The sequence below is a fragment of the Calonectris borealis genome, chromosome 3, assembly GCF_964195595.1.
Source record: "Calonectris borealis chromosome 3, bCalBor7.hap1.2, whole genome shotgun sequence".
NCBI classification, from domain to species: Eukaryota; Metazoa; Chordata; class Aves; order Procellariiformes; family Procellariidae; genus Calonectris; species Calonectris borealis.
In genome coordinates this window covers 76,625,869-76,650,951 of record NC_134314.1, presented here as the reverse complement: position 1 = coordinate 76,650,951, position 25,083 = coordinate 76,625,869, and the positions used below count along the sequence as shown (strand labels likewise).

General features: G+C 41.5%; 2 protein-coding genes across 8 annotated transcripts in view; one reads left to right on the top strand and one right to left on the bottom strand.

Moving 5' to 3' along the window:
* AGPAT4 (1-acylglycerol-3-phosphate O-acyltransferase 4) overlaps positions 1 to 22,146 on the top strand; it is a 79,898-nt gene extending 57,752 nt beyond the window's left edge. Inside the window, exons 6-9 of the mRNA XM_075146288.1 lie at positions 4,396 to 4,498; positions 5,010 to 5,085; positions 10,388 to 10,586; positions 19,328 to 22,146. Of these exons, the coding sequence (XP_075002389.1) occupies positions 4,396 to 4,498; positions 5,010 to 5,085; positions 10,388 to 10,586; positions 19,328 to 19,419 (470 nt within the window). The 3' untranslated portion in view covers positions 19,420 to 22,146. The remainder of the gene's footprint in view (positions 1 to 4,395; positions 4,499 to 5,009; positions 5,086 to 10,387; positions 10,587 to 19,327) is intronic.
* A 1,186-nt stretch (positions 22,147 to 23,332) lies between these two features.
* The window catches only part of MAP3K4 (mitogen-activated protein kinase kinase kinase 4), a 74,144-nt gene continuing 72,393 nt past the window's right edge, over positions 23,333 to 25,083 (bottom strand). For all 7 annotated transcript variants that reach the window (XM_075146278.1, XM_075146279.1, XM_075146280.1 and 4 more), the window contains 2 exons: positions 24,840 to 25,019; positions 23,333 to 23,879 (listed from right to left, as the gene is read on the bottom strand). In XM_075146278.1, coding sequence (XP_075002379.1) covers positions 23,859 to 23,879; positions 24,840 to 25,019 — 201 coding nt within the window. In that variant the 3' untranslated portion in view covers positions 23,333 to 23,858. The remainder of the gene's footprint in view (positions 23,880 to 24,839; positions 25,020 to 25,083) is intronic.

The window sequence follows — 25,083 nt, the reverse complement described above, 5'->3', positions numbered from 1 at the left end:
GCTGAATTGCTGCTCTGTCTGCAGAAGAAGCAATGGCAACATGCAGATGTTCATAACTTCAGTTCAGTGACATCTCTAATGATCTACAAGAATGACTCTTGCAGGCTGACCTGTCTCTTTTGCGGTACGATTCACATCCATTTCAGTGGCCAAGTCTGCAGTGGGGTATCCCTGCACGTCTCTGAAATTGAGAGAGTGGTGCTGAGCTGCCTGAGCCCATTTTGGGGCCTGCCACTTAGGCTAATGCACCTTCTGCTCTTCCACAAGGGGTGGTGGGCCTGGCTGGAGTGCCTTGCTAAGGGAGATAGCTGCAGCATGACATAGCAGTGAAGGCAAGCCAAATGTTTGGATCCAGTTCCAAGCTGGGTGTAACAGAGGTCAGCGTTTCCTTTTCCTGTATTCTTTGTTCCTCCTTTCTGACAAGGGTATGATTCAACCTGTCTGAGGCTGTAGTACTATAGGCTGGATGGATGCTGGTTTCTGTGGCTGTAGAGGCAATTCACCCACAATAGCAGTGACCGCACATTGGTCCTTCTCGAAACTTTGTATCAACTCTTAATGCTACCTGGTGCAGTAGTTCTGTGTCTGTTGGAAACAGGCATTGGTGACATCAGTCTGGCAAGTCCATCTGTTTTGAAAAACTTAGCTGCAGAAGTTGTTTATTTAATGTGCATACATGGGAAACTGCCTCCATACCAGTGGTGCCATATCTGTCAGCATAAGCAGATATATTTGGATAAAAATACCTTTCACACAAAATAACACGTAAAGAACTTTCCCACCTAACTCATTTCTTTCATAACTGGTAATGGAATTCTTTTCTCTTCAGAGACTCGCTTTCACAAATTCAGATCTCTGCACACAGTTTGATTCTTAAAGGAGTGCTTTTAATATTTTTTGAAATTGTTCTGATATTTTTATCAGTGACCGTCTCTACCCGTTTGGCAGTCCCCAGGAACTTCATTTCTAGAAGCTGTTTGCTGTCTTAATAAATTGCTATTAGGTTGTAGAGTTTGCTACCTGTATTGTTCATGGAGGCAAATGAAAATACAGATCTGTTTCTAAAACACTCATCCATTACTTACAGTAAAAATAAATGTCATAAATATTGCAAAAGATATATTTAACTGTTACTTTTATTGCCTGGCTGTATATCAGGCAGTTCCTTTCAGCTGTTTTTATTTAGTTAAGACTTGTATTTAAAAATGTGCCTCATGATGGATCGTAGATAACTCCAAGTTGTCAACCTTTTCCTCCAATTGTGCGTGCTGGGAACTACTGTCCTAGAGGGAACGCATGAGAATAAATTCCAGGGTGATGTTCTCATGGAGTTCAATATGACAGTTGTGGAGGTTTTGCAATGACTTTTTTTCCCATGAGCTGCGCTTTAGTCCTGGATTTTTTTCAATGTTTAGTGAGGCTCCTGGTCATCCTCCTGAGCAAGCTACCAAGTTTGAGAGGATGAGTGATTTTTGGCCAAGATTACCAGAGCAATGAAATGTTAAATCAAAGGGTTGTGTCAAAGTGGCTGTCATACCAGTAGTACAATGAATGCCACCATCTCTTCCCCTCCCTTTCCCAGTCCTCACTTCAGATCATTGTGTGCTAGTTTGAAGCTGTATATAGGCATACTCATTGCCTGTAGGTTGATTTGTTGGGGGATCATTCTGGCATAATCCACCATGTCCACAAATAATGCATGAAATTCAAGAGGACAGTTGAAGTAAGAAAAAGCCTCTCTAGATATGTAATCCAAAGATTTCTTAGGATGAAATTAAGAAATTAAATCTTAAACTCTTAAATTCATAGCTCTCTGTCAGAATGCTGTACAAGGAACCAAAAATTAAAGATATTAAAAGAAGGTGGACAGAGATTAGAAAACAAAACAAAAAACTAGCCTTTTTTTGTTAGAAAATAGCAATTCAGCTTGAAAAATTTTGTTTTCAATTATGATCTGTTCTGAGCCTTTGAAAGGGCTTTCAAATATTGAATTTTGTTTATTTTTTAACAAAAAAGATGTTTTAAGATAACTTCTTTGAGAAAATATTTTATTTCACAATTGAAGCAAAACTTCTCAAACACTGCCTAAATTAGTCTGAGAGTGCAATGTTTTCAAGATACTGTGGAGTTATTTTTTCACTTCGTTTAGAACGTGAAATTTCTGGCCTTCAGCTTTTGGATGAGAAAGTCATGAGATGTCCAATTCCAATTATGTAATTACGAAATACACATTTAATGCAAAACAATTCCAGTGTGTCACACAGCATGCTAGTGCTGCTTTGGCTGTGGAACCTTTCTGGCAAATTTTAATTCCATGCGGTCTTTTTCTTTGACACTTCTGCTGTTGTTCTTTTCCTGCACTTTCAAAATGGAAAAGCTTAAGTCTTCAGTTATTTTATAGCTGGATATAACAGAGGTCTGTTTACTCCTGCATATGCTATCATTGTCTTGGATTTGGCAGTGCTTCGCACCGAAAGATTTCAGTGTGATATTAAAAAGGGCTGGACTGAATATCAAACTACAGACCAGTTACAAATTGGAATGGGATATTTTCTTCCCTGGAGTGTATCGCCATCAGCACATAAAGATGTTCTTGACCAACTCTGCAGAAGTTTTTTCAGAACAGGAAAAGCATTTTCCAATGTGTCTGAACAAGCACCCAATTCATATCAAAACTCAAATGTAGATGTCTTTTAAAAGACGAAAGAACAAATGCTGCATACATCATACTTTCCTTTATCGTGTTCCTGTTGTCGTTAGAATAATCTCATGCTATTACAGAATAAACTAAGAAGCTTACCCTGTATAAATCAAATTGAGCTCTTGTCTTACTTCAATTATGTTGGATCAGTAAATTAGAGTAGATTAGTAAAATCCTTCTACACTAAGAAGCTTAAAAACAGAGGTAAATAATTTATTCAAACAAAGTAATTTCGTACTTATATTGTACAGGGAGAGTAGTGTGCTTGAAGTAGAATTTGGCTTATGTGTTGTAGTTTTGAGTTTGGGCTAAAGAAGTAGTAGGAAAAGAACAGAGTTGTTAATAAGCGATACAGTCTGTATGCAGTGACAGGGGTTTGGCCTCTGTTTTCAGGATTTCCTTGCAGCACTGTTCTGTTCTGCGCTATGAATTCTGTTTTGGAATAACAAATGTTGTGGTGAGTTTCTGGGGGCTGAGTGTTGTGGCCAGGCCATATTTATCTCTCGTAGCTAGAGAGGCTTCAAAACCAAAACCAAATCTGTTCTGTGAAATAAAAGCCTTTCTTAGGTGGGTCAGGAGCTCTCACAATAAAGGTTCATCACAGTGTTCATTATTGCAAAACTCTAGAGCAGAAAACATAAAATACATTAAGCTACACATGAAGTGCATGTTAGTCACTTTTGTGTAAAAAAAAAAAAAAAGTTTTGTTGCTGTCATTGATCTTGGAATTCATACCATGATGCACAATTGGTTTCAGTGTCAGGAAAATTAATTACTCTCTGGTAATTTTGTGACATCGGGAAAATGGTGTCTCTAACGGTGTGTTCAAAGAAACTTTTGAAACACTTTATGTGGTTTAAAACAGTGAACACTTTTTCTGTAGAAACTGTTTGTTAATGTTGTCTTAGTTTAACTACGAATGACCTTTGCAAATACTTTTACTATTACTGCGCAGTCCTGAACTTCAGAAACAGTGTTTTCTTGAGGCTGAAGTTTGGTTGCAGCTTTGTTCTGTGGAACTTGGATGTTATATTCCTCACAGCTGCCTGTCTTCGTAGCAGCAGCAGCCCAGCTCACTCAGGACGTGGTCTGTTACTCTGTCTCTGCCTTTGCCCTGTAGTAAGTGCCTCAGTTATCAAATAATGGACATGAAGGGGAGGCTGTTTTGAACCCCAGCGATTCATAGTTGCATTAAGCCCTCTTGCTGTAGGATGTGTCTGACACACACTTTACCTATTCTTACTCAAACTGTATATACTCTTCATTGTTTATAAAGTGTGTATCTGCCTGGTTATTTACCCAGATTTGGGGGGGAGTTGTGTCATTCACAGTGAGTTGAGAAAGCTAATAGTTTTTCAACCATTTTACTCCTAGGATGTCCTAGGCATATTAACTGTCAGAAACTGTAACTGTGTTCCCTATGCCCAACACTCTGCACCTGATGGAGAAGGAGACAAGAGTGGAGAGCAAACCCTTCCATTCTACTGGTGCAGTTCCTGAAAGGGTCACTGGTTATTTGGCTTCTTAAAACCTGCATATTGAATATTCCATTGTCATCTTTACGTTGGTGACAGCTCAAGCTATGGAACTATTGCTGATAACTTCATATTTAAATATGTTCCTTGTCTGAGAGAGAATGATTTATTTCCATTCTATTACTACAGTAATCACATAACCTGTTTATCTTCTTGTAGTTTCTGCAGTCTATGATTCTACCCTCAATTTTAGAAACAATGAGAATCCAACATTGCTGGGAGTTCTAAATGGAAAGAAATATCATGCAGATTTGTATGTAAGGCAAGTACATTTTAATTCCTTTTTGTCACAGAAAATGTAAAATTATTAAGTATTGCTATTAGCATACATAAATGAAGATGACAAGGGGATTTTTTTCTGTCACAGGATTACTGACCAAAATTCATGTAATGTGATCTAATGCCTACCTGATTAAATACAGCCTTGAACTCCATAGGTGGGATACGAAATTAATTCGTTCAGAACCTTTGTTTGGAAGCAGAAGATTGCAGAAAAATTCCTTATCTAGAAAGTGGCTCTAGTGAGCTCAAACATAATGCATTACTATTTCAGAAATCTAAATTTCTGAATTTCAGATACATCTAAAAACTAAAGGTGGCTCTAGAAGCAAACTATACTTTGCTTATCTGGGAGCTGTTACCACACATTAAAAAAAGGTGGTAAATGTAGTGAGTCTCCTGTCAGGTGGATAATCTATCTGTATAATGTAAGTGCTGTTCATGGAAGCGGAAGTATTTAATATTCTTCAATTTCTCTTGTTTACCATTGGCAGGAGGATTCCGCTAGAGGAAGTCCCAGAAGATGAGCAGGAATGTTCTAACTGGCTCCACAAACTGTATCAAGAAAAGGTTGGGTTTTTTGTCTAGACAGCACTTGCGAGCTGCTAGTGCTCCGTTATTTATACTGCTAGTAGACCTTTACAGTATGCATGTGTAGTGGTCCTGCTTTGGGGGCTTGGGGTCGGTTGGTTGGTTTGTTTGTTTTTCAAGATAAGTGCTCTGTTTCTTCAGACACAAACTGGTCTTGTGCTGTCAGTCATGATTGCCTTTATTTTGTACTTAAAGAGCAACAGGGAGAAAACTTAAGCAAGCCTTGACAGAGTAGTTTTAAAACTCTTCTTTAGAAAGTTGCATAAGGATACAAAAAACACAACTACCTCCTAGTTGGTAGAAGGACCTCCTTCCCCTTAAAGGCACCTCCTAAATCAAGAAGTAATTCGTGGGCTAAATGAGGTATATTTTGCTTTAGTGTATTAAAATTTTTGTCCCTTGTTTTACCCTGTCTTTTTTACCAAGGCAAAGATCCAACACTGATAGGACAGACTGATAAATTGCTTTCACATTGCGTGCATAGGAGGTGTGCATTTAAGATTCCTAAATTCCTAATTACACAGGATGGGGCAGAATAATAATGGCTGTGTTTGTAGATGCCTGCTGATTTTTTTTTCCCCCAAATACTTTCATATGCATCCTTCAGACTTTCAGAATCTGTTTCTCATGGAACAGAGAAATGAACATAGGAGATAATGGTTGGGGAATGCGCTCTTTGAAGACACACAGCACTCCCATTTCAATCAGTGGGAGTCATAGGTATGCAAGGCATGAGGGCCTGGCAGCTCAGTTTGCTTCAATAAATTGATCTAAGTTATGTATTCAGACTGGAATACAGCAGTGCAGATTTAGAAGTGATAGAATATAGCTACGCTCTGGTTTCCTCTCACTGGGGCAGCAAAATTCTGCTGTGCCATTTGTTGTACTCCGCCCAGAACACCGTGTTAGCATTTCTGTATTGACTATGTTCTAGTCTTTCTCGGCTTCAACCCATGACTGTTTCTGGTTTAATTCATAGCCCCTCTAAGCAGCTTGCTTACAGGAATGTGGAAAGTAAACGTGTGTTGAGACCTCAGTTGTAGATCTACTAGCTTTGCCTCTGATGTCCCTTCTTGTAAATTGTGCCACTAACACCTAATTCAGACATGACCCCTAATACTTTTCTGCAGAAAAGCATTATGTTACCCATGGGCCTGTGCTCTCTCTATAAGCATATAAGTGCAAATGGTCCTTTTGCTGAACATTGCAAAAGTCCACTTTCTGCTACTGTGACTTTATCTGTAACCCTGTTTCATGTTCCTAAGCAATGTTTAGACATTTGCAAGAAAAGAACATAAATCAGATGAGAATGTGGTGATTGTTTTTCTGAATCCCTTATTGCATAGTTTGCAATAAATCACTTCAAGTTTTTTCTGTTGTTCCCTCTTTGGCAAACACGCAGTTATTTCTAGTGCAAACAGAGCATACATCTATCCTGCTTTCTTCATAACAACTTAGTTTGCTGGTTGGTTAAATCCATAGTTTCCTATTTAAGTATAGGAGAAAGGAATGTGTGTTCAGTTTTACTTTCCATTAAAACGGTCTTGGTTGTGTGGCATTTTTTGATTGGTTGGGTTTTTTTAGGTTTGGTACTGGTTTTGTTTTTTTTCTGAAGGTGACATGTTCCTCTTCCTTCAGCTGTTTTACGTTAGTGAAACTGTTATTTCATTGCAGTCATTCCTGGTTTACACAAGCCCATGTCTCTGTAAAATCAGACTGGGAGAATACAGAGCAGGGACAACTTCTTCAAGAGTTCTGAGGTGATGAAAGCCCACCTGCAGGGTAAAAATGCAATTCTGTTTCACTTTTCTGCCATGCATCTTTAAAAAGATAATTGGATCTTAGGTTGGATAACAAGCAGCATTGCCACCTAGGTGTTGTTTCCAAAAATGAATTCTGTTTCATTTCATTAACATTCTGTTACTGTCTTCAGAGTCAGTAAATATTTATGATAAAATGCAACAAATCTGTATTCAAAGGGCAATAATTCATTGCAAGATATGCACTCATCCCCTGCTTTTTCTATTTCGGTTGTAGCACTCCACTTTCTGTTTCAAAGTAAGACAAGGTATGCATGCTACTGAAAAACAGAGCCCCTATTTTATGTTGTGTTACGGTTGCATGTGCCATTGCTTATTCTCAGTGATTTTCATAATTTGGTAGTACCTTCTCAAGACTTAACATACTGTGTGCTGAATTATGTTCTTAATAGCACGATTTAGTAGGTGGGGTGTGCCACAGGTACTGAGGTCCAGGCTGGAGTGCCGTGCACTCATGATGATGAGGGACACAAAGCTGTTTGAATGTCTAATGAAATCAACAGTTAGTGGACATGAAGGAACATGACTTTTTTTTTTTTAATTGTCATTATTAAAGGAGTGAGAGTCTTTGAGAAAACCTTGTTCCGTTGTTTTTTACCTCATTGACTGATCTCAGTTATATGTCCCTCAGTCTGACGTACTGCTCCCTGGGAATCTGGTGTGTTTATGTTCTTGCTACTTATCGCTTCATTTTCTGGTTTAGCCACTGCTGCAAATGCAATGAACAGGGCCTTGCCAGATAAACAACAGCACTGTGCTGTTCTAAACCAAACGCTGTTCTCCTTCCTTTTCCAGGCTTACAGTAAGCACCATGTCCGCATGCTTCTTCCTCACCTGGGGTGAATTTTGTCCTTCCACTGATGGCCAGCACTGTATCAGTTAATGCCAAATTATGACAGAGGTGCAGTGTAGGTTGCACATTGCCTTTTCTTTTTTTTCTCTTTTCTTTTCTTTTTTAAACTGCCATTGCTAGAAAGACTCCCTTTGACTTTAACAAGCATCTTAGTGCCTGCTCTGAAGAGGTACTATATAATAGTCACAACTCTGCCAGCCCTTGCATGTTTGTTTTCTTTTTTCACCTTCTTACAGCCTCAGCGCCTGAAATAGAAGTTCCGCTTGAGAATCTTGATTTCCATTAAAAAGAAAGCAAGCTTCTAGCTCTTCTCACTTATAAGAGAAGCATGGAAAGCAGGGCATGAAAATATATGCTGAAATGCCCCAGAGAATTAGCAAAGCATAACTGAAGAGGGGAAGTGTACAGAACTGCAGTGTTTGGGAACAAAGGAGATGTATTTTTGGATACTCATTCTTTGTGGGCTTCCTCATGAAAGGGCAGTGGCATACCTCTGCAGTCGACCTCCCTGGTGGGAGCAGGGAGGAAGAATCCAATTAGCCTTTCACAAGATGATGGATGTTCCCTGATTTCCCCCCACTGCATTACCCACCCCACTGTCTGAAGTAACTCAAATTTGGTGGGGGCGTTAGAGGGAGCATGTTTCTATGCCCGAATATGATACTTGGGTGGGTGGGATTTATTACAAACTGAAAACAACTTCTGAATGCAGGGGAATGAAAGGAACTTAATGTGAGCAAGGTGATTGAGGGAAATTTTGAGGTACATCATGGGGTTAAATGCTGACTTGAGCTGTTGATGGGTACCATAGGCACCCTTGCAAAAGCTTAGAAGACAGATCAACCCACAGATCTCTTCTGCAAGGAGTGTGAATGTTTTTAAGGGGAAGGAATCGTAACTGAAGAGCTGTTCCCCACAACAGTGTAAAATATGTAGTGGAGGTGATGGCATTGACATTGTTTTGCCCGTTGTATATTTCTTCCATCTGTCTCAAACCTCATAGTGAGATGTGGTCAACGGTTTTGCTGCCCCTAATGCTGTGCAGAGCCAACAAAGAGAAAACTGCTGCGCTTGTTTTAAGTGAGTCTTGCTGTCTGTAGTAATAGGCCCCCTAATGGCGATACCAATAATAGTCAGAAATTCCTAACTTTTCTGGGTAATACCGGTATTTAGAAACCTAATTGTATATAGTAGAATTCAATTTACTAATGATTAGTAGCTCTGTGTTAAACCAGTCACAAACCAAAATCCTCAAGGCACTGTAAAGAAAACTTCATACACTGTGTAATTTATTGAAGACAGCTAATTAATTGACCATAGTGATCCCAGTACAATCTAGCTCACATGCGCAAAACAGTCATAATTTTTCTAATCTCAATAAAGAGAGCACAATGCGTTAATTACTATGTAATTTCTTAAAAGCTAAATGTTCCCTTTGAAATAGATAAAATGGTAGCAGCCTGTAATTGCTCAAGTTGCCATTAAATAATCAAAGGATTGTCTGTGTCAGCTGGAGTGTAAGTAAATGTAAAATCATACCATACTAGAAATAATCTTCTTGTGCTTGATTAGGACAATCTTTTCTTTGCCAGAATTTTTGGAAACCATCATGAAGCATTCCTTTCTTTGAAGAAATTTAGTACTTCTTTCTGATTAAATTAAGGTTCTTTTTTGTATAAGTCTAATTCTGGCTTCATTAATTAAGCAGTTTTATGTGGTAACACAGATTAATAATCTTTGCTTTTGAACCAGAAGAAAGGGTTTTTTTCCCCACCCACTTGGATATTTTGGGTCAATCCCATTGCTAAAGGCAATGCTGTTCATCCATATGGGCTCTAGAGGAAGGTACTGAATTCTAAGTTTTCTGTGCTTTAAAAAACACACACCACAAAACAAAAAAACCCAAACCCCACCCCATGATCTTCTTCATATTATTCCAAAAGGGAGAGTCCTTTGGTGAAAACCAGTGAGAGATTCTAAACTGTTTGCATGCTCAATTGGCTGTAGAGAGGTTCAGCACCCAAACTTCCTTCTGTAAGCTTCATGGGAACTAGATGAACAAGACTGCATCTATGGGACAAAGCAGATGGGGGAGGTGTTCTTTGGAGTGTGGGACAAGATGGTGTCTGCTCACCTTTTCTGACAGGGCTGTGGATGCTGTTTTAGAGCAGTGGTTCGAGAAAACATTAGGGAATAGAGGATCCGCTGCTGACCATGTAGCCCAAACGCTTCTTTGGCTTACCAGCAGTATTTGTCCAGTGGCTGTGGCCCTTGCAGGAGGTTCAACAGTGATGTGTACATGGCTGCAGGAGTGTACATCCCCTTGCCCTTCTTGTTTTACTGGGCTTGTTATACTATCTAGGCATGCCATTTTTCAGGCTTCTCATGTATAGGAGAAAGAAAGGATGTGCACATCAATGTAAGCCCTTTTTTTTTTTTTTTTTTTAAATGTGTTTTCATTGACTTCAAAGTACAAGTTTCCAGCCATGACTTGGTCTTTGATCTTCCCCCACGGTTACAGGCGTGCAGAAAGAGAAACATCAAAGTCGGGAATGGCTGGTTTTCTTGGCAGATGGCATTTAATTGTTGCCCTCCTCTGTTCTACTAGGATGCATTCCAGGAAGAGTACTACCGAACAGGAACCTACCCAGCAGTTCCTATAGTACCACCCCGACGACCATGGACGCTTTTGAACTGGCTCTTCTGGGCCTTATTGCTGCTATATCCTTTATTCAAGCTGCTCATCAACATGATCAACAGTGGATCATCACTGACACTGGCTAGTTTTGCATTTGTCATTATAATGGGTAAGTTTTCTAAAACAGAAAGATTACTTACAGGGTAATTGTCAGATGTGATTTATTGAGGCTTACTAAATATAAACATGACTTGTGAATTCAACAGAGCATCTGATACTGTATCCCCTTAGCCTGGAATAGGTTAAATAGATTCTTTTGTTTTTGTTTATTTTTGTATAGTTATATTTCTTTTTGTAAGAGCTGCATACAAAATCTTCTGTTTCTGTAGAAATCAAAACAGTAACTTTCCAGTGGGTTGCCTACAGAGGCTTTCTTTTCTTGTGTTGCTGGGTCGCAGTTTGAATGCCTAGAGAAGGTGCTCAAGGCTAATTTATTCTGTTGAGAATTCTTTCGTCTAACCATAGTCTGATACGTATCCACTGGAAATCCATGAACTTGTGATTTAAGGACAGCCTGTTGTGGCCATCTACTCTGACTTATGTAGCACAGGGCATAGACTATCACAGGTGATCCCTACAGTTCCTATGGTAGTTCTGAACTTGGTTTGTGTTTAAGCTAGTATGTTATTTAAGAGGAGGAAGGAAAACAAAACAAGGAGCTGGCCCACAGAAAGGGAGGGAGATCTCATTTGGTTTCCTTCATGGAAACAGGAACCAGGTCAGTTTGGCAAATAGCATCATATCTGGCTGTCTGTGCTTTATGGCATATTGAGTGCCTGTTTGAAGAATTAAGTTCCCTTCCAGAATAAGCCATACATTTGTAAAGCAAATATTTTCTATGGCTGCACTGACCATCACATGTATTTATGGCTTCATCACCTTAACGCCTTTGAAAAAGAAATAGAAGTTCGCAGTCCTTCTGGCTTTGAGTGAACTTCGATGCAGAGATACTAGAGTTAGCTTAAAAAGCCATGTCCAAAATAGCAACACAGAGGAAACAGGAAAACACAAAATGTTTTCTTGTCTCAGAAGTGCATCTTTGCTCCCTACCTAGGAAATTGTTCCTAACACATAATATTACTTTGCGTTCTCAAAAAGTCTGAATCTTGAGCAGGTCCCTAGTCTGATCAAGATGAATTAACTAATGTCCTTTTGCCCATCTGTGAAGAGCTTGATATGGTAGGCATACAATATTCTTTTTCAGAAAGTGCCCACCAAATCAAACTCTGCATAAGCTACTGTGAAAGCTTCTTAGAAAGATAATTGGAGAAGGAAGAATTTGTGTGTGTGTGCACACATGCAGGATATTTGCTTCGTGATGCTTTGGGCCAGAGGAAGGAAAACAAGAGCAAGGATAAGGTTCAACATAATAGTTGGTACATTAATGTGGGCAAGGTAGAGGGAAAGGGAGGGGAATTCTGTGCTCTTGTCCTCACCTGGAGAAATTGTTGGTGCTTTTTACCCTGGGAATGTTTTATGTAAAATGTGGAAGAATTTCTTGGAACAGTGACTACAACTTAGAAGCACCTTTTCTTACTTGTTGGAAGGCATAGGTGGTGCTTCTCCCCCCCACCTTCTCTGACCAGTGAATAGGATGGGAGCAAAGAATGAGCACCACGGTTGGGGTGTGCTCCTCAGGAATGGGAGGTGTTGGGTTCAAATCCCCTTCAGCTGCAGGGAAAGGTCAATTGGTCTCTCCTGTGCTCTAGTGCAAAACGGGTATACAACAGTGGGCGGGATGAGGTATGACACCATGCCACGTCCCTGGCAAGAGCACTCAAGAGGGCATTTGTTCTGCCTTTGGAAGAAGTGCTGGTGTAGGCTGTGCTTGGTACTGGGCTGTGGAATGATGGCCTAATGGCACTGAAGCTTAGCCATTGCAAAATTTTTTAATTTCTCATCTTTCCTTCAGCATTTTCCTCTTAATTCAGCTTCTCCACTCAGTGGGCTGGTTGTTCAGGTGCCGTTCCAAAGTGCCTCGTGCCTTGTGTACCCTCCACAGGGAACCTCACTGTGTAGTTCAGGGTTCTGGATTTTAAACTCAGGGCTGGATGCCTTAATGCTTGGCATTGTGGCATCTGTGATGTTTCTGGATTTAGCCCTTATTGATTTAGTTGAGTGACACTACATCCCCCATTGTAAGCGCAATACCATCTTGCCATTAGTGGCCTTTACAAGTAGGTCATGTCTTCTCTCTATCAGGAGGGGAGGGAAAGAACCTGTAAAGAAAAAAAGCTATGATGCTACTAAGAATGGACAGGAAGAGTGCCCTTTTTTTTTTTTCTCCTTTCTTTTTTTTCTTGCTGTCTTACTCCCCACTTAGCTTTCTTCTGCTTCTAGCCACAAGGAAAGATTAATAAGCAGGCTGCTATGAGTCGTCTCTTGAACGCAGTGATAATCCAAAGGTTCTCAGGTTATTTGTAACGCTGGAGCTAACAGAAAGCTACAGCAGCAGTCTGCTGCCAGAATGAACGCGTGAGCTCCCAGGCTGCAAAAGCACAGCTGAGGAATGCATTAAGAGTGGTGAGATTAACAGCCCACTGCCATGTGCATTGCTGCCCCATACGTATCTGCCACATTTGTGGGATGCTGCAGGTTGCAGTCCTCTGCAACCTTTGAAAGACCCCTGTGCTTAGCAACAGCTCTGTTCTCACTCTGAATTCCTGGCGTGATCAAACCCAAAGTGCTTGTAATTGGCCAGGATTTGTGGCGCAACAGAAGACATTGCATTGCCTGTAGTAGTGGCCATCGCCTGATTAGACTCAGCCAGTCACCTCTGGCTGATGAGCAGGCAGAAAGAAAGATGATGTTGTCACTTATTAGCAGATAGCGGCGTCCGTGAAGCTGTGGAAGGAAGAGAATCCGTGGGAGTGGAAGGAAGCTCTGCCTTCAGTAAAAACAAACAGAAAGCAGAGCTGGTTTATCCTGGACACTTAAAATCAATGTGTCATTACTCGCCAAAAGAGCAACGGTTCCCTTAGTATGTTATAGTCTGTTTCTATTTTACTATATCCCTTTAAAAGCAATGTTATTGCTAGGTGGGAATCATTGGTCTCTTTTGTGGCATCTAAAACTTCAGCCCAAGCTGTCACATTGACTTTTGTAGCAATAGCTGAGTTTCTGTAGCAAGGCTGTTCTTCCCAAACTGTGTTTTATATCCTAAGGGGTATCTCTGTCATGAATGTCCTGGGAGTGATGCAGCCGTCTTCTGACAGAGGAACAACCAGTATTTTATTCTGCAGTTTGTCTCCAGCTTTAGGCAAAGTCTCTGAAGTGACTTCTGCAATGGCTGGGAGGTAGCAGTAGATGAACACAAATGTACCTTGGAGGTTGTGACTCTTGGTGCCAGTTGGAACTGTTTGCTTGGTAGATCCAGTTTGTAGCAAAGCAGGGAGGACTGTATTCGCTGTCTTTTCCAGTGTGAGCAGTGATTGGTACCTGCTGGCTTAACAATGTAAAAGGAAGCTTTTTCTGTAAATCAGAGGGATTTATTTACCATTGAGATCAGGTGATAAAATCACCTTTTCACATTGCTCCTAGTAGACCTTTTCCTTCTGTTTGTTAACTGAAGCAGCATAGGTAGCTTTGGGACATTATTTTTTTTATATGGCAATTTGGCAGCTCACCGGATACTCCAGAATCGGGAAGTTTACTGCAGTCCCTAATAGCCCATTATAAGTAGACTGCTATTTCTAAGGGCAGATTTCAGTATCTGATAATATTACCTTTATTAGCGTAGGTGCAGATAGCGCAAGATACTCCTAACCCTCCTGTGATAGGAAAGAGCGGAGGAACTAGGAGGTCCTTTTACCTGGTACCCTCTGCATTGTTTTCAGGGTGTCATTTGTCTTTTAGACAGTCTCTGCTAATTGTGCTCTCTAGTAAAACACTTACTGGCTTGTAAGTAACTGGCTGTTCAGGTGGAAAAAACTGTAAGAGAAATGCCCCATGGCGGTCAAGCTGGAGTGAAATCACTGTAATCCCTCAGACCCTAGCTCTCCTAGATCCAAGGAATGAATAACCAATGTATATATAGCTCTGCTGGTTCAGCTCAAACACTTTCAGCCCTAAATAAACGATGTCTCCTCTTTATACTGAGAATGCTGAGCCATCCCCTCTTGCTTTATTCTGCAGCAGTTTGGCTATTTATACTCATAATAATTATCGCATTGTGCTAATATCTAACTACCAGTCTGGGACCAGGAGCCCTTTGTAATACTACTTGAACCAACACAAGGCAGTCCCTGCACCAGAGGATAAATGCTCAAGCAGTTTGAGGGACAAAAGTCTCTTTTGAAAACTGGCTTTAGTTTCTTAGGCAAGAGATGCGTATACTTAACTCACAACTGCTACTTAAAACTTGGGGCTGATATTTTGGTGTTAAAGCAGTAAGCAAGTCTGTCAAATGTCAGTGTTTGTATTTGACAGCAGCTTTTTTTTCTTTCCTCCTCCTCCTTCCCCAATCTCATTTGGCTCCAAAGAACCCAGCTTTAGGTAGCCCTTCATGTTTTGGTAACTTGTGTTGAAGAGGACAAGCTTCATGCTCTGGAAATACTTTGTTATAAAGCTGTCAACAGCAGTTAAAAGGGGATTGTTGGTTCTGTATGCAAAAGATGAGAGGGCTTCTCCTGGCTTTTAAATGAAGAAGTAGCTCTTACATGTCTAATGCTAAAAGCATAATGGCATCTGGGCTTATGGCGTGGGGCCAGCAGTTAAGTATCAGTTATAAGGCGAGCGAAGTATTTCATTTGAACCACGCCTAAGTAGTAAAGAGCCAGCTTTGATTCTGCAGGAGCTGTTGCATGTCTGCTATACGTATGTGCACAGTGCTATTAGAAAACCTGTTTGCACGGATCACAGTACAAACCGTGAGTGAGTCCTTGGTGACTTGACAGCGTCCAAGTGCGGAGTGTGGACCGAAGGCTTGGAGCATGCTGTGATCTGGGCAGCAAGGCTGCCGATGCCTGTAGGCTGAAATGAGTGGGAGGTGAGGAGGGCATGAGCCAGCAGTGTTACAGTAAGTTTTACAACAGGATATAAACCGTGTACAGGATTCTGCCTGTGTTGATTTTGCCTGTTGGTGGAGCTGCCAGACAATCTGGCCTTTCAGCCCAGTGCCCAAAACTGGTAATTTTTTTTGTTACTTCCTTGTTTCTTCTTTACAGTACGTAAGATAGGCCCTCCATGGCAATTTCTTCCATTTGTATAACCTTCAGTTGTACAAATCTTCATTTCAATGTATAACCTATATAACTCAGGTGTACAGCAGACTATATATGGGAAATTTTTATGCCCCTACCAGCTGTGCTGCTTCTATCACTTGCTGTGTGGTACAAACCCTAGGTAACAGATGAGAAGAAATCCTAAGGTGTGAGAGAAAAGGTTGAAATCCTCTGCTCTGAGCTAAGGTTTTGCTGAGGGATGTGGTACAATGTGTGGAAGTGGTGGTTTTCTTGGAGCTAAAAAGTGTTACAAGAAAGAGATCACATTATTGGCTCTGTCGATTTGTGTTAGCTCAGCCCTCCCTCAGCCCCCAGCACTCTGGCAGGCAGGGCAGGTCCTCAGCAACCTCCTGCATCTTTTGGCTCATGGGTCATGATGGGCAGAAAGATGGCAGGAGCTCAGTTACCTTCTGTAGTTCGCCGTGAAGCAGTGCAGATGCCTCAGCCGATAGCTTCTCTCTCCTGCTCTTCTCAGGGTGGGCTTAAACTCTCACAGCTGATTAAGTGAGATGATACAATTCCTGCTGGATCTCCCTTTCTCCCCTTCTTCTAGTAAAAAAACCTAAGTTCCCCTTACTGTAGTTGTATTTAAAACAGCAGTGGAGTAAATCCTTACACATGATGTATCACTAGGGTATGCACTAAGGCTCCAGGAGAGTTGTGGAGAGGAAGGCAGGCAGTGCAGGGAGGAACCACTGAGGCACCTCAGCACTTATCCCCACTTTGCTTCCACAGGCTTGGCAAACATGAGCAGTCCCTTCTCCTTGCACCCTGCCTTCCCCAGGGTGCTGAGGGCTGCAGAGTGAAATGAGGACAGAAGGGCAATGGCAGCTTCTGCCAGGGAGCAAAGGAGAAGAAAAAGAAAAAATCTGAACTAGGTACTTTTTCGTGCCCAGGCAGTGGCATTCTTGGAACTGGATGAAATCCCCAATGTGCTGTGTGGTTGCTATATCAGCTGCTCTTATTTATGCTCAGTGTCCATCTCCAGATGCTGTTTCTATCCCTTCTGGTTGAAATCTTAATGATTTCATGCTTACTATTATGTTATGATCCCAGACGGCAGGCTACATGTTGGATCTTCCTCTTGTCTTCCCTAGCTCATGGCCATTTAAATGTCAGAGATGTTTTTTCTTTTCTATTTGTGAGAGTGAAGCCCTTCACTTGTCCCAGTTTTCTGCATTTCCATTCACGGACTAACAGTGGAGTGTAAGTGACAGTGAACTCGCTAGGAGCCATCTCCCTTTCTGGGCTGTTCACAGCACAGCTGTCTGCTTGTGAGAGGGCCCTGCTTTCCTCGTGTCTCGGCATCCGGGAGACCCGGGGGCAGCCCCACAAGCAGCCCAGCTTCCCCATTGCAACACTGTCTGTTCAGCCCTCGCTGTGTCACACCATGTGTGACTCATCTCTGGTATCCAGTTACCACTTGCACTTCTAAAAACTGTCAGTTTACTGTCATACTACAAAACACGAGTCTGTAGTTGATTGGTTTGTTCTCACGTGCTGGCATTTTGAAAGAACAAGATATACAGTGCCTTCTATCCAAGCAACTTTCAGAAGGCAATAGCTGAGGTGGAAAGGCACCTCTGGAGATCATCTAGTCCAAACCCCCAGCTCAGGGCAGGGTCAGCTACAGCAGGTTGCTCAGGGCTGTGTCCCACTGGGTTTTGGAGATCTCCAAGGATGGAGACTCCACAACTCCACTGTGCCAGTGTTCAACCACATGTACAGTAAAGAAGATTTTCTTCCTTTTTTTCTTATGCTGAGAGGGAGCCTCTAGTGTTTCAGCTTGTGCCAATTGCCTTCTGTCCTGTCACTGGGCACCACTGAGAAGAGCCTGGCTCCATCTGCTTTGCACCCTCCCTTCAGATATTTATGCACATTGATAAGATTGCATTCTCCAGGCTGTGAACAGTCCCAGCTCTCTCAGTCTCTCATATGAAAGATGCTCCCTCCCCTCCCTTAATCATCTCTGTGGCCTTCAGTGGCCTTGCTCTAGTGTCTCTTGTAGCGGGGAGCCCAAACTGGACCCAGCACTCCAGATGTGCCTCACCAGTGCTGAGCAGGGTGGGAAGGGTCATCTCCCTCGACCTGCTGGAAACACTCTTCCTAATGCAGCCCTGGGCAGCTTCATCCTCCTTTCCCACAAGGGCACGCTGCTGGCGTCTGCCAGGAAGCCCAGGTCCTTCTCTGCGGAGCTGCTTTCTAGCCTATCTTCTTACTTAAATAATATATTCAGCTTTTTCAAGTTGCCTTACTTACAGTTACAACATTTATTCAATAGTCTGTGCTCCACAAGAACAGGTTGCTTGAAGCGCAAGAGAGAAGTAGCTATTTAAAAAAGTGATGGTTTTGCGTGGTTGATGTAGTAGCGCCAGGTTACAGCTGGACAAGCGACTGGTAAAGCACAGAGCAGCACTGGTTACCAGCTGACAGCCCTCTCCCGTTCCTGTGCTAAAGAGCAGCAAATGCCAGGACACAGGGTGTTGGTTTCAGCCTGCTGGTGGTAGGTGATGCCTGGTAGTGGTATGAAGCCTCTGGATTCTCTTGGTGATCTCTGTCTTGACCATAAAGAGTCTGTTGGCTGGTGAGGAATTGTTCAGGGTCATCTTAGAGAGGTAAAGACTGATGGGGATGAGACATTTAGAGCACCTCACAGGACTGGGCCTTTTCACCATCAGGTAGGAAGAAACCGGAATTTGGAGGCTTAGGGAAGTTTGTGGCTTTCTTGGTGTTTTTTGGAAAAAGCATTCTTTGTAGAGGAAAGGTGTTTGTGACTCCCAAGTAGGTTTAGGGCTGAAAGATGCGTGGCAGTTCTGGGTATGTACAGTAGCTGAGCAGAAGTTTGGGGGATAATAGATTTTGGGCAGCTGAGCCCCTTTACAAAAGAAAAAAAAAGCTGTGAGGGGAAAGGGAGGGCTTAGGCTAAATTGTGTTTAACAGTCACTTCAGTCACTACAAATAAATTATAAAAAAAAAAAATCCCTGTGCATGGTGAATTACTACCGCTAAATCAACTACAAAAGTCTTTTAAATTAACCTGGCCTCTCGTAATGTACTGTTTCATGAGCTCTAGTTAAAAAATGCCACAACTTTTTTTTTTAATCAAGATCTAAAGTGCCCTTGCCCTCGCTTGTGCTCTTCCAGGCACGGGGGCTGTTGAAAGCAGGCAGAATTCCTTTCCCCTGTCACACCTAGCAAGTAGACATATTAGTATATTTTGTCACTGAGCTCGTGGGAGCCAGGTAACACCAGCGGCCCCAAAGCACCCCCATTTCACAGCCAGCCTTGTCTAAGGTTTAACAGGGCTGGGCACATCGTGCCTGTGCCTCTTACTCTTGCGTCGGTTCATGTAGCATCTTCTCTGCTGGTGGGAGAGGATGCGTCCAGCCTGAGGCCAGCAACCGAGGATCTTCCTTAATGAAATACCGTGGGCAACTTACTTGACAGAGGGGCGTGGGGGCATACCTTTCATCAAAGGTCAAGTACAGGTGGTAGGCGTAGTTACCTTTAATGCTGTGCTGCTGTAAGGCTGGGAACACTGTTAGTCTCCTTCAAAATGCTATGCCTGTACAGCTCTTCAGTCTTTGTCTGCAAGCAGCTTTTAACTTCATTTTGATTTATTTTGCAGCTTCTGTTGGTGTCAGATGGATGATAGGCGTTACAGAAATTAACAAGGGCTCCACCTATGGCAACAATGACAACAAGCAGAAACAGAAGTAGTATCTTCAGAGACTGCTTCAACCCAAAGGGAACAAATGCAACTTTGGAAAACTCTTAAGTGCATATCATGGTCCTTCAAGTGAGATCAGAGGAAGGGTAGGACGAGCAATTGCCATGCATATCTGAATTTGTGCTCCTGTTATTTTTCTCTGGGCTGGATGAGACATGCTTGAAAGATGCACTCCTTCGTATACTCTTCACAACAGGTTTGCATTTGTTTGGTTGGTTTGTTTTCCTATAAAGTGTCTTAAGTTTTGAAGAAAAAAAATAAAAATCCAGTGTGCTTGTATGATGAGACTCTACCTGGAAACTAACCAGAGGTGCAGGCTTTATCTTTCTTAACGTGCTCTAAGGAGTGGATAAATGTCAGAAGATTGTTACAAGATGATTAAAATTCATAGTTGTGTAGATCACATGTTAACAATTTAACAACCATAATCTGTCAATGTTTAAATACAGTAAGATGCTCTGCTTGGTTACACTAGTATTGGACTGAAGCAGCTCTACTGAACTGGCGGACTTGCAGTAGAGTTTTTCTACATCTAGAACCTCCCGCAGCGTGCACCATCTGGGCCCCTTAAAACTTCGGCCAGACCCTGGCTAAGGGCCCACTTTGTTAGATCAGCGCTTTGCAGTGGCATAACCTGGAGTGGAACTTGGCTTTGTGAGCAGAGCTAAGTTATCCACTGCCACATCTTTCCCCAGGCAATCCATCAGAGGGATAGCTGAAACCTGTCATTCTTTTGGGACTAAATGCCATGCATAGTTTGGAAAATCTGAGGTAGTAAGTTCCTTTCAACTTTAAACACTGATTAAAATTCTAGGCCTTCCCAACAATGGTGGAAACAAAACAACTGTATGCTGTAACTAAGTGATACAAAGCGTGCATTGAAGTTATGCCCCACATACTGTTGTGATCCCAGTTAATCTGCTTGTCTGTCTTTTCTGATAAGTTAGTTTACATGGTGCCTCATAACAGTCAGCCTGAGGTAATACTTAAATCGTCTTTTGTTTGGGGAGAAGAGGGGAAGTAGGAGAGACACCTAGGACAGTGGTATTGCTTAGAGCTTTTTATGGCTGTCTGGACTTGCTTTGACACCCTTCTGAATTAAATAAAACTAGAGTCAAGCCCCTTGAGAAAACTGTGTTGCTCTGACATCCCTGGTACTGATTCCAGGGCATCCTCCTCTGTTTTTAAACTTCAAGAGTTAAGGGTGTGCAAGTTACTAAAAAGAGCTTGTTTAAAAAAAAGAAAAAAGGAAAAAAAAAAAAAAGAGGGGGCTTCCAACTACCAGCAGTTATGATTGGAAAAATCCCAAACTTTTAACATCTAAAGAGACTGATACTGAGCAGTGGGGATTATGATTGACACTTTCAGTGATGGTGCATTTTCATTGCACATAGGACTAAACCGTGATAGTCCAGAAACGAACAGCCTGTGTGTCTCTAGAGAAGAAAGTGAGCAGTCTTAGTTCTAGCAGCTGGTATAAAAAACGTTTCTCTTTTCCTATAAGAAAAGTGAGGCCAGAAGAAACAGGGGCTAATACAATAGAATATGAATCATTCCATGAAATACGCATTTGCTGTTCAGTACATCAGCTCAGCTAGAAACTAGTCTTTTTAATATGCAGCAGGTGTAGTAGCGCTTTTAGCATGGGGCAGTAAGTAAAGTTTTTTTGAGAGTGGAGGCAGTACAATGTACAACGTGAAGGAAAGAACAGGCCTTGGGAAGTGTGAGGGACTAGTTTTGGGGGCTTTTTCCCCACCTGTCTTGTACACATGCATCCCCTATGCTCTGAAGCTTTCTGGAATAGGTTGTATGATGTCATGAACATAAACATGGGCTTTTTCATAAACATAGTTTTTCAACACGTGAAATAAATAGAGCCTGAGATCAGAGAATACTGCCATGCTTATAAAGCTGTTCTCTTAATAAAGCACATGCCCTGCACCCTAAAACAATCTTAAAACAGTGGAAAACTGAGTATTATAATCTGTAGGAGTATCTGAAGGTCCAGCTATCCCATAGTAATGCATCAGGCATGTTAATGAGCCAGGCCTGAAGATACTGTACACAAGTCTTTGAAAATGGGTGGAGGTAGGAGAGAGAAAAGATCTCTCCAAGCTAGCATTTTATGTAGCCCTCACCTGGCAGATATAGTGGGCTTTTCTCAGGGTGGTAAAACCCTATACGCACAGGTGAGTAGTTCTGAGCAGCAAATACATATTCATGTAGTGACAGAGACTAGCTTCTTTTGCCTTTTTAAAGAGCCACTGATTTAACATCCTGGTAGGGAGACATTTAACATTCCTTATGAATCTTAGTCCTTTCCTCTCCAACTGCATGCAGTGCCACTTCTCCCAGAGGAAAATACCAAACGTAAATATGTCTGAAAGAGTATTTAGACTATTTCATACCCATTTCCTTCAGACCAACCCTTAGAACATGCCACTCCTGGATCTGTCCTCCTAAGCACTTCTAGAAGTCCTGGCGCCCAAGGACTGCACCACTGGGCCCTTCCAGCATTTACTGGCAAACAGAGAAAGCTTAATGGTACTTGCCAAAGTTAAACTAGTCCAGTTCACTGTATTAAAGAGAGAGTGACATATGTCATCAGGAAGCAGTGTTTGCCCCTCGTCCCCACAAGCAACTGTATGTTCTACAACTGCCTTAACAAAAGTAGTCTTAACATTTGTTTATACAAAAATAAAAGTATAAAAAGCTGACGTGCAGTAAATGAGTTTTCTTTTGGTTGGCAACAACAAATTAGTAACAGTTTACTTTTCACCTTTATCCTGACTCCTAAAAGCTGTCTGCAGTTCCTGTTTGTGTACAGGGGCACCTGAAACAGGGCAAATGAGGACACAAACTGCTTGGATAGTTCTGATATACCTCAAGGTAAAGCACATAGTAGGCCAGGGGGGCACTTTTACCTCAGGTCCTTTCATAGTCAGTTGCTGAGGATGACAACGTACTTCCCCTCCTATCATAACTGAAAATAGAGAACTGAAGAGAAGGGGAAGTCTTTGTTTAAATTCAGCATTGTATTTTTTGAGAGCCTAGATACACTGCACTGGTGACCTGCGCAGTGAGGCTCATGCTTTTCTAGATTTAAACGTCAGATTCCGTGATACCTTCTCAACAGCTCACCCAGCTGCTAAAAGCTACCCCACACCTGTAACAAACCAGGGATTTGTGGATTAAGAGGAGTGACAGGACTGTAGAATAAAGCCAAATATTAAAAGCAAGTTCTCTGCTTTATAGGTTACCCATTTTAAGGTCTGAAGCTGTAACAAACATATGTAAACTTGCACTAATGCTTACAAGTAACAGTTTTAAGTCATCTGTTTGTAATAGCAAGCCAAAGAAAATAATCTAAATAGCTCAAGTGTTGGAGACTGTTTCTTCTAATTGCTAACCGCTTCTAACTTCCCTCTGTTTTCTGAGACTGATGACAATTGGAGGGTGTAAAAATCAGTTTTAAAAAGCTCTTAACAATAAGTTCTTGGGTTTGCCAAACAGAACATCATAATAATAATAATCTTAACTGATTCTCCTCTTGGCCACAGAAATGCCATGCAGAGCACTCCCTGTTTGCAGTACTCGCATTCAAGAAGAAAGTTCGTTCAGACCAGACTCTATCCTTTATGTAGTAGGTAGTGTCAGGAACTGCACATCACTTTATTTCCTCAGGAGAGGATGAAGGGGGGACCTTAATTCTATCATCACGTGTGCAGTGTAAGATGCTGCTTACACATCTTGAACTGACAAGACATTCACTACTGCAATATCAGAGAAGCTTATTCCTGTTAGGTTAGCTCAGCAGTCTTAAACAAGCGTTGGAAAAAAAAGTTTAAGATGTAACACAACCCCACATATTTATTTTCAGAAGAAAAACCCTTCACCAACAACTCCTAAAATAAACCATTTATTGAGAAAAAACTTTTTTTAAAATTTCATTAATCAGCCTTGTGCATAACAAATCTGAAGCTTGCCAAAAACAAATAAACAAAAAAACAGTAAAAGTTCACAGTCAGTGCACTCAACAAACAGATTAAAAAACAAGGTCCATAACGCCTGATAACACTACAGCATTTTTCTGAACCTAAAGAGTTCAAAAATACTACATATTAACATTACAGTTCTCAATCAAATGAGAAACAGGAGAAAGAACAAAAATGGTATGGTCCATATACAGTAGTAATGGCACTTTCACTGAAACATGCAGCTTCTTCCAACTTGCGGACACTGTCACGTGAGCAACATGTGCCAAGTAAAACATACAGGAGCAGCAGAGAAAGTGACGCTCGTCACTTGTGCAGTCTTCGTAAGTTCAACTTTTATACTGTTTCTCAGCACAGTCTTTATGTAAATATTACATACAGTAGTGATTAAAAGGTATCTTGCCAGAGTAAAAAATGCCAGAGATTGAATAACTTCATTCTTCATCTGTGCAAACCTGTGAAGAGGACAAAAGGCAACTAATTCAATTGTCTCCCTATTGCAGCAAGAAGATGACAACAGATCAATTTCTTCAGCACCTTCATTGAACATCTTTGAAGCTTTCCTCTTTCTTTCTCCCTTGTTACACAGATGATAACGAATTACAACTATTTATGTACGATACTGACGTTTCCACTGTCTCTATGCAACTCTTATGTGCCTAGAGAAGCGTTCTGCCTCTGCGATGGACGGGATTTGGCTACCAGTTGCCCTGATGAGAGGGATGGGTGTGATGATGCCAAACATGCTGTTACTGAACCAGAATACTTTATGCTGGAAAATGGGACAGAATTGAATAGCCTACTGTGGCTCCTACTTCTTCAAAAAAGAAGTTAAATACACCTAAATTCGTAGCTGTGAACATTTGCCTATTCTTAAGCAAAGAATTAAACCAAAGTTCATGCATGATTGTTATGCCAATTGCCAGATAAACATTCAATATTCAATTAATGTTAAGTATGAACTTAAAAGAAAAGCAGAAGGATGCACTGAAGGATGGTAGAGTTCTCAAGCATGGGCTTGTTTCACTTTTTGTGGAGGGGACCTTTATCTCTATATTCTAGAAGTCTGTGCATATGTACTTGCTAAAGTTTTAGGCACATAGCCCTTCAGATCCAATTAACTATCACTGAGGTGAAGTTTAACAAGTCTTTTTAATATAACGATAACGCATCTCAAAACACCAGTGAAGGTTTATTGCATGGGGCACACCATGTTCTTTTAGTCAAATATTTGCTAGCAACGTCACATGTGGTTCTGAAAAGTTGCCAAACCTTGTTTTCTGGACAGCATCAACTTGATACCAGCCTGCCCCTGTGACACAAAGCCCTGCGGCGTAGCTGCAAATGATGGAGCCAACTAAAAGCTGTTTCCAGTTCCCATCTACAGTCTTTGTAGCCCAAGCCATGAGACAAACCTTGACAAAAGGATGATCGAGGAGCTGGCTGGCCGTCCACCTCATCTTTGGGTCACTTTCCAGGCAGTGGCAAAGGAAGTCTTTACCTTCTGGGCTCACTTTGTCAGGAATAGGAGGCTTATGACCCATCCCCACTTTATACATGATCTGGAAGTTGTGCTCATATTCGTGCCAAGGCCTCTGAAACAGGTAACAGAATTGCTAAGTGCAAGGTTTAGCAAGTAACTTGCTATCCAATAGAGCA